The 15,072-nt window shown below is 37.1% G+C and overlaps 1 protein-coding gene across 1 annotated transcript in view; it reads left to right on the forward strand.

Annotated features, from left to right (window-relative positions):
• The window catches only part of LOC139467895 (UBX domain-containing protein 8-like), a 55,281-nt gene extending 40,723 nt beyond the window's left edge, over window positions 1-14,558 (forward strand). Inside the window, exon 7 of the mRNA XM_071249438.1 lies at window positions 10,006-14,558. Coding sequence (XP_071105539.1) covers window positions 10,006-10,167 — 162 coding nt within the window. The 3' untranslated portion in view covers window positions 10,168-14,558. The remainder of the gene's footprint in view (window positions 1-10,005) is intronic.
• Window positions 14,559-15,072: the final 514 nt, after the last annotated feature.

Consider the following 15,072-nt stretch of genomic DNA (forward strand, 5'->3'; position numbering starts at 1 on the left):
TCGCATGGGATCACATTGCACGGAATTGCAGTGGTGTGTTTTTAAACTGGATGCTTAGTTCTTTCCACACAAAGATTGAAAAGCAAAGAGGAATGCATAGTGTAACACAGGATAAGTATATAAACCTATAATTTATTGTAAAATCTACAATAATATGGTTATATGTATTCTTAAAATGCCCAACAGGATGTTTTTTGGGGAGTTTCGTTACAAACAGGTTTGAATAATAACATTATTACCCAAGTCAGTCAGTCACAGAGACTTTAAAGTACAGGGTGCTGTTGTTCCAAACAACCGTAGCACTATGACAGCTGGAAGTCTATGTTAAGGTATGAGAGTTACGATCACTTTAGCGCTAAGATCGCTTTGTACAACTGCCCCAGGGATGTCAAAGTGGCCAACACAATCATCATGATTGGATTTCAAAAGTATTTGCTCAGAATGTGTGGCAATAGCTGTTAGACATGATAACGGAATAGATGAACCATTTGAAGGTGACCGATTATAAAGGTGTGTCAATAGTGCTGACATATGTTCATAGTGTACTGTGGTGTTGGTTTCCACAAGCTGTTAGTACCACTGAATCACTTGTTCTTAGTATGCATTCAAGCCTAAGGTTTCAAAGTGATCATTAACCAAATAAATATTTGTATTTTTTCCCAGGGTTTTCCTCAGAAATGTGAAAGTAATTTGTCAGTGTTTGCTCCAGTTCTAAAATACGATGAAAAATGTGCCGTTTGTAAGCTTATGAACATCTCTCTCAGGGTCTGACTTCTTGTCCAATGGAAAATCCGAATATCATCTTAACTGCTCATTGACAAAAACAACATTGCATGATTGTGCAATGAGTAAAATGTTTTAAATGTTAAATGCAGCAGATTTATCATCCAAAACTGGTTCATCAGGAGATATGTCTTGGGTGAGATCGAGCGATATCTACAGTGTAGATATCGCTGCAATGAAATTGCATCACAATGCTTTGCAGACCATTGGTTACCATGACGTCACAATCAAATGACATTACTAATGGCTCTGCTACTGAAGCTGTTGGTAGTACTTTTTTCACTTAAGACACTGCTTTTTACTGTCTACAAACTGAAAAAGTTGGAAGAATGATGTTGGATGATACATAAAGCCTTGGAGTTTTGCCACTTTTATTAACTCGTGTTGATATATTTGATATCAAAAGACACGAGGGTCAGATTCTCTAGTTATTCCACATATTTTCTCTGTGGTTTGGCATATTGTCTGTGTGACTTGAGGCTAGCAAGCTGACCCAGTCATTATGTGGGATTACTCCACACCCTGCTACAGCTGTGTATTGATTCCAGGTGCAGTCAGCAACACTCTAATTAAACACAATTTGTATACGACTGCAAATGCTGTTGTGTACATTGTTGTATACTACTGCATATACTGTGGTGTACATTGTTGTATACTACTGCATATACTGTGGTGTACATTGTTGTATACTACTCATATACTGTGGTGTACATTGTTGTATACTACTGCATATACTGTGGTGTACATTGTTGTATACTACTGCATATACTGTGGTGTACATTGTTGTATACTACTGCATAGACTGTGGTGTACATTGTTGTATACTACTGCATAGACTGTGGTGTACATTGTTGTATACTACTGCATAGACTGTGGTGTACATAGTTATATACTACTGCATAGACTGTGGTGTACATTGTTGTATACTACTGCATATACTGTGGTGTACATTGTTGTATACTACTCATATACTGTGGTGTACATTGTTGTATACTACTGCAAATGCTGTTGTGTACATAGTTATATACTACGGCATACACTGTGGTGTACATTGTTGTATACTACTACATAGACTGTGGTGTACATTGTTGTATACTACTGCATAGACTGTGGTGTACATTGTTGTATACGACTGCATGTTCTGTGGTGTACATTGTTGTATAAGACTGCATATACTGTGGTGTACATTGTTGTATACTACTGCATATACTGTGGTGTATATAGTTGTATCTTACTGCATATACTGTGGTGTACATTGTTGTATACTACTGCATGTACTGTGGTGTACATTGTTGTATACTCCTGCATATACTGTTGTGTATATAGTTCTTTCCTACTGCATATACTGTGGTGTATACTGTTGTATACTACTGCATATACTGTTGTGTATATAGTTGTATCCAACTGCATATACTGTGCTGTACACTGTTGTATACTACTGCATATACTGTTGTGTATATAGTTGTATCCTACTGCATATACTGTGGTGTACACTGTTGTATACTACTGCATATACTGTTGTGTATATAGTTGTATCCAACTGCATATACTGTGCTGTACACTGTTGTATACAACTGCATGCACTGTTGTGTATATAGTTGTATACTACTGCATGTACTGTTGTGTATATAGTTGTATACTACTGCATATACTGTTGTGTATATAGTTGTATCCTACTGCATGTACTGTTGTGTATATAGTTGTATCCTACTGCATATACTGTGGTGTACATTGTTGTATACTACTGCATATACTATGGTGTATATAGTTGTATCCTACTGCATATACTGTGGTGTACACTGTTGTATACTACTGCATATACTGTTGTGTATATAGTTGTATCCAACTGCATATACTGTGCTGTACACTGTTGTATACAACTGCATGCACTGTTGTGTATATAGTTGTATACTACTGCATGTACTGTTGTGTATATAGTTGTATACTACTGCATATACTGTTGTGTATATAGTTGTATCCTACTGCATGTACTGTTGTGTATATAGTTGTATCCTACTGCATATACTGTGGTGTACATTGTTGTATACTACTGCATATACTGTGGTGTATATAGTTGTATCCTACTGCATATACTGTGGTGTACACTGTTGTATACTACTGCATGTACTGTTGTGTATATAGTTGGATCCTACTGCATATACTTTTGTGTACACTGTTGTATACTACTGCATATACTGTTGTGTATATAGTTGTATCCAACTGCATATACTGTGCTGTACACTGTTGTATACAACTGCATGCACTGTTGTGTATATAGTTGTATACTACTGCATGTACTGTTGTGTATATAGTTGTATACTACTGCATATACTGTTGTGTATATAGTTGTATCCTACTGCATGTACTGTTGTGTATATAGTTGTATCCTACTGCACATACTGTGGTGTACATTGTTGTATACTACTGCATATACTGTGGTGTATATAGTTGTATCTTACTGCATATACTGTGGTGTACATTGTTGTATACTACTGCATGTACTGTGGTGTACATTGTTGTATACTCCTGCATATACTGTTGTGTATATAGTTCTATCCTACTGCATATACTGTGGTGTATACTGTTGTATACTACTGCATATACTGTGGTGTATATAGTTGTATCCAACTGCATATACTGTGCTGTACACTGTTGTATACTACTGCATATACTGTTGTGTATATAGTTGTATCCTACTGCATATACTGTGGTGTACACTGTTGTATACTACTGCATATACTGTTGTGTATATAGTTGTATCCAACTGCATATACTGTGCTGTACACTGTTGTATACAACTGCATGCACTGTTGTGTATATAGTTGTATACTACTGCATGTACTGTTGTGTATATAGTTGTATACTACTGCATATACTGTTGTGTATATAGTTGTATCCTACTGCATGTACTGTTGTGTATATAGTTGTATCCTACTGCATATACTGTGGTGTACATTGTTGTATACTACTGCATATACTGTGGTTTATATAGTTGTATCCTACTGCATATACTGTGGTGTACACTGTTGTATACTACTGCATGTACTGTTGTGTATATAGTTGGATCCTACTGCATATACTTTTGTGTACATTGTTGTATACTACTGCATATACTGTGGTGTACATTGTTGTATCCTACTGCATATACTGTGGTGTACATTGTTGTATACTACTGCATATACTGTTGTGTATATAGTTGTATCCTACTGCATATACTGTGGTGTACACTGTTGTATACTACTGCATGTACTGTTGTGTATATAGTTGGATCCTACTGCATATACTGTGGTGTACACTGTTGTATACTACTGCATATACTGTTGTGTATATAGTTGTATCCTACTGCATATACTGTGGTGTACATTGTTGTATACTACTGCATATACTGTGGTGTTTATAGTTGTATCCTACTGCATATACTGTGGTGTACACTGTTGTATACTACTGCATGTACTGTTGTGTATATAGTTGGATCCTACTGCATATACTGTGGTGTACACTGTTGTATACTACTGCATGTACTGTTGCATACATTGGTACATACCCTGTTGTTTACACTGGTACATACACTGTTGTATACACTGTGGTACATTGTTGTTTACACTGGTACATACACTGTTGTATACACTGGTACATACACTGTTGTATACACTGGTACATACACTGTTGTATACACTGGTACATATACTGTTGTATACACTGGTACATACACTGTTGTATACACTGGTACATACATTGTTGTTTACACTGGTACATACACTGTTGTATACACTGGTACATACACTGTTGTATTCACTGTTGTACATACAGTGTTGTATACACTGTGTTTTGTATATACTGTATTCACTGTTTTATACATTGTTTAATGTCCTGTGTTATGTATACACTGTTGTATTCACTGTTATTGACTGTATTCTCTATGAAAGTAAGTAAGTTAGTTGATATCAATTTTGAAAATAATCAGTTATAACAGATTAGGAGGAAAACCTGTAGTCATGAAGATATGTGTATCATGTGAGCAAGCCTGCTGTTAGAAACAAGCACATGTTTTGACAACATCATGTAACCAGCTTGGCTCTCTTGTATCAGAAGTAGCTGGGAGGGACTGACACTTCATGCTGACACAGCACTTTATATTTACGCACTATGCCACAGAAGGTGTTTTGAATATGATAATGTGTGTAGTGGTATGCATATGAACATTCTACAGGTACATATATTAACATTGTCTTAGCCAACACATTCTGCCATCTACCGATGTGTCACTGATTCTATTATTTAAGGAACAAAAGACCCATGGAAAAAGGCAGCTAAAATGATTGTTGATGAATTAACATCATGTGTGTCAGATGTGTTTTTGTGTTTTACTCTGTACTCAGATATATTCCAGCGATGTGAGGGTGGCCTGTAAATAATTTGGTCTAGAAAAGACAAACCAGTGAGTGACGTTGCAAATCGTCATGGTTACTGATGAGAAACCATCATTCAATTCAGAGACCCATGACCACCTCATCCATTTACGGATGAATGGATGTACATGTATATGGGTTGGAGGGTGGCGAAATTGGGAATTGGTTTGATGGGTGGCTTGAAATGTTTAGGTTGGGTGGATAGAAGAGTGAGTGGCTGGGTGGATGGAAGAGTGAGTGGTTGTGTGGATGGAAGAGTGAGTGGTTGGGTGCATTGATAGGTGGATGGAAGAGTGGATGGAAGAGTGAGTGTTTGGGTGAATGGATGGGTGGATGGAGGAGAGGCTGGAAGAGTGAGTGGATGGATAGATGGATGGGTGGATGGAAGAGTGAGTGATTGGGTGGTGGAGGGATGGGTGGAGGAGTTGAGGTAAGAATATAAGGGTTGATCCGCTGGGGGCTAGACCATGAGGATCGAGGGTTTGACTGAAGTAGTAAAGGGCTGGTGTGTGAGTGGATGGATTTGTTGATGGATCAGGATGTTTTGCTACATCATCAACAACAACAACAACAACAACAACAGCACACTAGGATGTAACAACAACATGACACGTGGATGATGTAACAGGATTTCCATGAATTGCATCATAGTAACAAGTAGTGTTTAACACTCTGACCCATTCATGTGCACTGAGTGGCTTTTGTTGTGTTTTGAACCAGCTGGCATATTAACTTGCTGAGTCACTATTGAGTTCATGTCAAATGTTCATGATTCCTGTGCGAGGCACTGGAGTATTTCTATATAGATGGGTGGATGGAAGAGTGAGTGGATAGATGGGTGGATGGAAGAGTAAGTGGTTGGGTGGATGGATGGATGGAAGAGTGAGTGGTTGGGTGGATGGAGGGATGGGTGGATGAAAGAGTGAGTGTTTGGGTGAATGGATGGGTGGATGGATGGATGGGTGGATGGAAGAGTGGATGGAAAAGTGAGTGGATGGATGGATGGGTGGATGGAAGAGTGGCTGGAAGAGTGAGTGGATGGGTGGATGGAAGAGAGTGGATTGGTGGATGGAAGAGTGAGTGGATGGATGGATGAGTGGATGGAAGAGTGGCTGGAAGAGTGAGTGGATGGGTAGATGGGTGGATGGAAGAATGAGTGGATGGATGGATGGGTGGATGGGAGAGTGGCTGGAAGAGTGAGTGGATGGGTGGATGGAGGATGGGTGGAGGAGTTGAGGTAAGAATAGAAGGGTTGATGGGCGGGGTGCTAGACCATGTGGATCGAGGGTTTGACTGAAGTAGTTACGGGCTGGTGTGTAAGTGGATGGATTTGTTGATGGATCAGGATGTTTTGCTACATCAGCAACAACAACAACAACAACAACAACAAAAACAGCACACCAGGATGTAGCAACAACATCACATGTGGATTTCCATGAATTGCATCATAGTAACAAGTAGTGTTTAACACTCTGACCCAACATTGTTGCTATATTCATGTGCATTGAGTGGCTTTTGTTGAACCAGCTGGCTTATTAACTTGCTGAGTCACTATTGAATTCATGTCAAAATGATTCCTGTGCCAGGCACTGGAGTATTTCTATACATAAGTTGTTGTAATTTGTTCAATCGTTGTTTGTTTTTAGCAAAGTGAGTGAGTGAATGAGTGAGTGAGTGAAGAAACAAATTAACTTTCCATTAACATTGTGACAAGAACAAGTTTATCTTGTTAGTGAACTAAAAAATCTATCATCACCACATCAATAATCTAAAGTAATTTCTCAAACATGTTAAGCATAGCAATAATATTTTCTGGTAAAACATGTTTGATATCAGAGTTTAATACACTTTTAATAGTCTTCGATATTTTCTGGTAAAAGCTGTTTGTTATCAGAGTTTAATACATTTTTACTAGTCTTCGATATTTTCTGGTAAAAAATGTTTGTTATCAGATTATAATGCACTTTTACTAGTCTTCAATACAATGGGTACATGGCAAAACTGAAAGGCATGGCAAAGATTTTTTTTTACTCCAGTACACTTGAGTGCATATCCCTTCCTTATATGTACTTATACAAGTGACGCTGCACAAAAGCTGATGTAACAACAACACTGGAAGAAGTAGGTAGGGAGCTCTAGCCAGGTTGACAAGCCATGCTAGCATAGTAAGGACTAAGTAGTCTCCCTTTGTAGGTCACCGCCATAGCACATGTTAGAAGATAAAATATAGGAAGCATCCGTCTTGTTGGGACACAATAGGGCCACATGGACAAACTTGAACTATTTCAAAATGGCTTTTGAAATAATTCTGTTGGTTATGTCAATGTATTTGTGTTGTATCTAAATCCTTGTTTTTATTATTTTCAAAAGACATTATATTGATCTTTATTTCGACACATGATTAATAAAAGTTGTGAAAGAAAGTTTTGAGAACGCGTTTGAGAGGGTGAAGCACTTGGTTGTTTTAACTTGCAAAACAAACCTGTTTGTTTTAAGGGAGCATGATCTTACGTGTTGCCCCTAAATATTCATTTGCAAAACAAGCTGCTTTTTTAAAATGAATAACTAACTTGTAGATTATTACCACAAAAAGGCATTTCCTAGGACTAAGCCCCATTGTGTTGGCAAGCACTTGTCTTGCTACCTGCATGTCTTGTCATGTGACAAGCCCTCACCCTCCCCAGCTCAGCCAAAGGCTTCACAGCTGTGTACAGGGATATAGTGAAGGTTCCAGCACTACCCTGGGACAATCTCTGCCCTGGGTCTGGGGACTTTCCCACAGGCTATGGGAGGCACTGGGCCTCTGTGTGTAGCCTTTACTGCAAGTATCTAGGAAACACCTATGTATCATTCATAGTGATATAGTGTTTATATAGTGGGGTTGGAACCTGAGATTTCCGGGAGAGGTGTAGAGATTATGAATAATAAAACATTCAAGATACTTTAAAATTGTAATTAAACTCTGATAACATTTTAAATTTGACTATTAAGCCACAAATATTGCAATTCACTTTGTGGAAATGATTAATGTTTTCAATCTGTATGTTCACTGCTCTTTTTGAGAAAAAAATAACAATGTTATTATAAAAGTAAAAAAATTGCGTTTTAGCTCTCATCAACCATTCTCTGTTACTGTTGTGTGGAAAATGATTAAAACACAACCACCTTTTCTTTAAATGAAGTAAAACCTTCATTATCAGCATTACGTGTGTCTCCAACCAATGAGCAGAATGACCGTTGTTAATTTGAAAGTATTATGATACTGTGGTTCTAATCTTCAAAGCCTTCCCTGTGGGCAGATGAGTGAGTTTGTTTATGCTTTATACAATAGCTTTATTAACCTTGACTTTTACACATCAGACTTGTTCCGTTACAGCAATAAGCAATATGGCGAACACACATGGACTAAGGGACGTAACTCCCGTTATACATCATTATGAGCCACCACTAAAAATGAATAAGTAATGCTGTTAAGCTAAGCGATAAATCTACAGTGGGGAAATAGTCAGCTGAGAGCTGGAACCACAAGCCACTTATTACACTTTTATTTACAAGAACAGAATGAACAATATCAAAAATATAGCTGAGGGTGCCACCGAGAGTTGGTACAACTCTATGTGCTGTGGGTGAGCGGTATCATTGGTTTGAGAGTCAAAACTCTACTGCCTGTCATCTTGGTTCTCCATGTATTTAATATAGACAATATAAGGAAAATGATTCGTTATTGCTAATTGATACATAATGGGGTGTTCCCTAAAGGTTATGAATGGCTAGACAGAGGGAAATACTTAATCCTGTTAATTGGACTGGCACTAATCTTATTGACATATTTTTTGGTTGCTTGGAAAGAGATAACATATCACAATAGAGGAGCTTGTATGGGGGCTAAGTTTTAATGAGCCTACTTTGAAGTATTAGCTTAATGTTATTCTTATATAGGTGATGACAGGTTTACTTAAATATAATAGTTCAATGTGATCTATTGAACTCCATTTCGGGTCATGTCAGACCAACCTTTTGCAAACTTTGACCGACCAAGGGAATGACTAACAAGAAGTAGACAACAGCCAGTCAGAAGGCAGCTTAATCGGCATGAGTTTCAAACTGGCGACTACACTTCGAAACATATTTGGACATATATTTGATTAAAGAATTAAAACTGAACAAAATAACATTCTGGAATGGCTAATAGATAGTCTAGATTGTATGAATACAGACATAAAGCGCATAACTGTCGTTCAGAATACCCTGTGTGCGTATTTTCGAGGTCGCATGATCAAACGTCTCATTCCAACTGTGACTTTCATGATCTGGTAAGCGATGCTCTGATTGGTCAGATGAAAGGTCATTCTGACAGGACTCGCAATGGGATGTTCTCAGATCTTTGTTTAACGGTAGCAAGAACTAAGATATGATTTTAATGAGATTGTGAACTTTATTGACATAACATTTGTCATATTGGATATTGAATATTGTGTTGTGCACGTAAAACACCGACTCCCTCTCTCATACTGAATAATATGTCTGGGAGATGGGTGTTTGTTACCTTAGGCTAGAAAGCTATAACTGTAACTAATATTTTATGACTGCACTTTCTCTGAATCCTAGTATATTACTTACTGTGGATCTATAATTATATGACAGTTTGTATTAATGTTACATCGTGATACAGTCCTATGACCAATAGCCCCCCCATAATAAATGACCCGTCCCTGATAACACAAGACTCAACACACCATCTATTAATACAAGACCCATTTTTGTTTACTATGCAGATGATAGAAATTATTTCTTTTCTAAATTCTCTCTTCAGGTGTTGCTGGACTTCATGGCGACTCTAGGCTTCAGCCAGACGTACTACACTATATCAATGTCATATCCTCGGCTGAATTTATCGGAGCACCTCAACAAGACAATGTGGGAGATGGGTTTCCAGAGACAAGTGACCTTGAATGTAGAGGAGAAGGATACATGAGGCAGTGACATCTGTATTTAGTGAACCGTATTAAACATAAGTACATCTTCCTGAGGCAAGGGAGTTAACTGACATTTAAAGTCCAGTTTCCACCCTTGCCAAACTTTACAACTGCAGTTTACCAACCGGATGTCGATTTCATTTCACGATTTTGATTGGACTATGCATACAGGGCGAAACTACCATTATAGTAGAAAAGCAGTGTCAGTTTCTTTTTATTAGTTAACCTCAATTTACCATCTATGGAGTAAATTATTAATTCTACAGGGTTGAACGTGATATTTATTGTCTAACGTGAAAATTGTAATTTTTACACACTTAAGGATTTTAGTGGTAGATGGTAAGCAAACTGCACTCTCACAGTTATATTTTCATTATATTGACAGGTTGGCTCGCTTTAAAATATAAAAAAATAAATAACCAACTACTACGAATGAACATGTAAAAACACAAATAAGTAATATTATCGATTTGTTTGTATGTTCATATTGTATTTGTCATTATAGATGTTTCGTGAATGAAAGTCGAAAATGTGTTGGTGGAACACATATATATATTACAAATGCAAAAAATTATAATAAAACATCACCAATATTTGTTACAAATAAAACATAACATAAATGGTCCCAAAATGCAAGAAATAGCGTTTAAGGGCATCTAATTTTCTAAACTTTCTGGGTGAGCATGCTCCCAAACCCTCCTAGCGAGCCCTCGTAAAATTGGTTTTGATAACACTTAAAATCAGCCCAGTTGCACCTCTGGCATAGACTCGTTAGTCCAGCCAAAATATAACTCCATAGTTCCAGCCTAGTTCGGCAAGGGTGGAAAACTGGACATTTATGGTCAGTTAACTCCATGGCCTCAGGATTATGACATACGTACAGCCCTAGGCCCATAACCACCATCAGTGAAGTTATACTACTCAACTTTTGATAAGGGTCAAAATAGTCATCTTTAGTCAAAAGTGTGGTCCATAGCAACTATTGAGTAGTATTTTGTTTTTTATTTTTTTATTATTACCAACACAAGTCCATTTATAAACCGATATTTGCGAACATTATATATTATTAATCAAATATCACTTTTTATATCTTGCTTTATAGCTATACATACATAGTGTGATGTGACATGACATGACATGACATTAATCATAATTGTTCACTGATTCTTTTCCATTAACTCATCTGAAATTAAAAAGCATCCTTTGTAATGACAGTCCCATTAGTCCATGCAGACTTGATGCCAGGTCGGGTTATACTCAATTCCTCTGGGGAACTGTTATGGAGAGCCTTTTATCACCATAGGCTTATAAACCTATTGGCTGTTTGTGTAACTCGATATGGAGTTTTTGAAATTGTGGTAACACCTCGTAGGAGGTATTACAACGAGTGTAACAGCTCGCAGGAGGGCTTACAATCATTGTAAACCCTTGATAGAACAAAAACTACGAACAGCCTACGAGACGCACGTGCAGATTTCGTGCCATTGCGAGACGCACATGCAGATTTCGTGCCATTCCGAGACGCATGTGCAGATTTCGCACCGTTGCGAAACCCACATGCTGAGGTCACCGGTTTCATTGAACAGAGTTCACGACTGCAGGCGATATTTCATCTCCGATACAGGGAACGTCCCACATGTGAGGGTTTACAATCTCTAGTAATCCCTCGGAGACATGGTTTCTCCTACACATAGAATGTTATAGTCTCACCAGTCAAATGACCTGACATTTGTGGTAAAACCTCAAGGAAATATTTTTTCACAACAAAACAATAATTGAATTTTATATGTCTGGCCTTGACAAGACATTAGCATCTATTTACAGTGGAAGTGTTGTGTTTAGTTTAACATCCTCTGTTAGGCATACGCAACACATCACGCTTCTTGTAGCATATTGTGTATTCTGGCAAGAGAGTTGTCTCCCTTACATTACAAAATAGGTGACCACACCATAACTGGGCTGCTCTATGATACAACATACAGTGAAGAAAAAGTTTTGATCTAAGAACTATGGTGTCCTATGGGCAGGGCCCTAATTATTTTATATCTTCCGGATATTTTGACCTTCTTAGGAAAACACTGTCCTTTTAAAAACAAGGGAGGTAATTTCATTTATGAGATTCTCCTTACACATTAAGCTATCATGTAATGCAATGTATAAACTTTCTTTAGAATGATAGGATCATGTTCGCGATGATACACTTCATTTTGGAAGGAAAATAGCTAGTTTATTAATCAAAAGTCAAATGTACGATGTTGTCATTGACCTGAATATAAAGTAAGGAAGGAATGAACATGGCTAGTTTATTAATCAAAAGTCAAATGGAACATGTTGTCATTGACCTGAATATAAAGTAAGATATATCATGTACTCAGTGGATTACTTATGTATATCAGGTCTCATTTAGAGTCCTAGTTCAAGGACACGAGTACCCAATCAGGGGAGATAACTCATTGTTGATTAATTGTTGGAAGAATGTCTAAAGGTGAAGCATAAAAAATAATAAGAGTATAGAATATGAGTGGCTACTGCATGTGAAGCCCATATGGCCCATATGGCTTATGGTGTAAATGAAATGCCATAAAACCCAACTCACTCAGCCAATTGTGACTTGCAAAATTTGGGAGGGATTTTAAACTGCAGAAAGGATCGTTCAACATTGGTTTATAAATATGAATAAATGCAATTATTTCCACATTAGTTTTTAGACTAGACCATTTTTTTTAATGTTTTTCTGGAGAGAGCACACATTTGCATAAGTACAGTAATAAAAAGAAATTACAATGCTATGTTGATTAAAAATACTGGTACATTTATTTTGGAAATTTATTTGTTTGTATTCCTGTTGATTAATGCATATTTCAAGTTGTTGTTTTTTGTGGTAATTACCCTGAAGTCAAACCAGGCCACCTTTATGCATTATGTTTATTTTGCCTGCTGACTGAAATACATGTAAGTTTGTTGACATCACTGTACCAGTTAATGAAATGTTTCTTATTTTATATTTTCCTATCATGAATGTGAATAACTGTGTGTGTGACTGAGAGTATATCAGTGTAGTTTTTGTGACATAGTTAATCTGGCCATGACAGATTAACTATAGTCACTTGCAAAATTTGGGTGTTCTTTAACTTCTTTTGAGTAGTATATGTTGCTGTTAAAAACGTAGTCTGTACTTTTATTCATATCAAATCAATGTAGCTACATCAGGGCCAGATATGAATCAAATCCATGCAAATCAAAACATTGTTTTGAAATAACTATTTTATAAATCAAATTTTCACAAGAAATTGATCACATTTTTGCCTAAATCCCAGTGACAAGGAATGTGATGTCATTTATTGTGTTCTGATGTCATAGCATTCAAGAATGACATGTGTATGTGTCACTGTTTAAAGATTTGCAGTACTTACTAAGTATTCAATGCTTGGAAAGTTTATCATTTGAACCCCTGACTTAGATGGCTGGTTCCAAATGAAATTTTGTGCATTAAATACTCAGCAACACCTCAGATCCTAAAAACACTATGTTATTCCCCTTATCTGATACCACAGTATCATTTTCATTCATGAGTTTTGAATACTAATCAACTTTTGATAGGGATAATCAGATATGTCAGATATATTTATATGTAAACTTAACCTATAATGAGAATCATTTTTGTTTCATGAAAGATAAAAATATCCCAACTATACACACGTGCTTTCATACCATCAACAGGACCAAATCAGCACTGGAAGCAACAAAGAGTGGGTTTCATCACGTTTTCATCCAAACTTTGTTACCACACAGCAATAAAAATATAAAGAATCCAATTGTTCAATATTTATACTACTTAAAACAAGTTAAGGAACACCCAATTCTTCATACCATACTACTGTAGTATGAAAGAATCAGGTGGTCCTTGACTTTTTTGGAGTAGTATATATGTGATATTGGCTGACATGTTGAAGACTTGTGCTTTGCATTACATCCTTGTAAACAGAGGAAATCCTGTTCCAATCTGATAAGATTTTGTCCTGTATCATGTTTCATTCTGCATATAGCCTTTCCTTCGTCCTTATGTAGGTGGAATGCTGAATGTGCAGTAATTCAGTAAATGTGAGTCATCTGAAAGGCAGTGGTTGTCAACAAGAGTGACATTGTATATATTGTTATCATCCCATTGGTTTAGGATGAGGGAGTTAATATAGATCCCTTTGAAACACAGACGTAATAATGATTTCACACACTCATTGTTAAGGTAATACATTATGATGTCACAATGGTAATGACATCAAAGCCTACATTGTTGACTTCTCCACAACATTTTCAATAGAGAAGGCACAACATATTCACGACAATTAATTATAAAGTGTTTGATAATAAAGATATTATGTTTGTTTGTGTATCCTGATTTTATGAAATATTTGATTTCTTGTATGGGAAATAAAAAATAAATGACACACGTTTTGAAAATTCAGAACAAATACACACACATATAATATATAGTATCTGGACCAGACAATCCAGTGATTGACATCAAGAGCATCAACCAAGCATGACCGCCCGATCCCGTTAGTCGCCTCTTACAACAAGCATGGGTTGCTGAAGACCTATTCTACCCCGGATCTGCACGAGTCCATGCAATCGGAATACGATGACATGCATCAACCAATTCAGCGAGCCTGACCGCCCGATCCCGGTAGTCGCCTCTTACGACAAGCATGGGTTGCTGAAGACCTATTCTACCCCGGATCTGCACGAGTCCATGCAATTGAAATAGGATAACATGCATCAACCAAGTCAGCGAGCCTGACCGCCCGATCCCGTTAGTCGCCTCTTATGACAAGCATAGTCGCCTTTTACGATGGGAATGCAACAAACATTAATATGCAGAGCTAGAATTACTGAACATAATCGCA

This window comes from Haliotis cracherodii, unplaced genomic scaffold (assembly GCF_022045235.1).
Source record: "Haliotis cracherodii isolate W230 unplaced genomic scaffold, xgHalCrac1.p SCAF_2, whole genome shotgun sequence".
Taxonomy (NCBI): Eukaryota; Metazoa; Mollusca; class Gastropoda; order Lepetellida; family Haliotidae; genus Haliotis; species Haliotis cracherodii.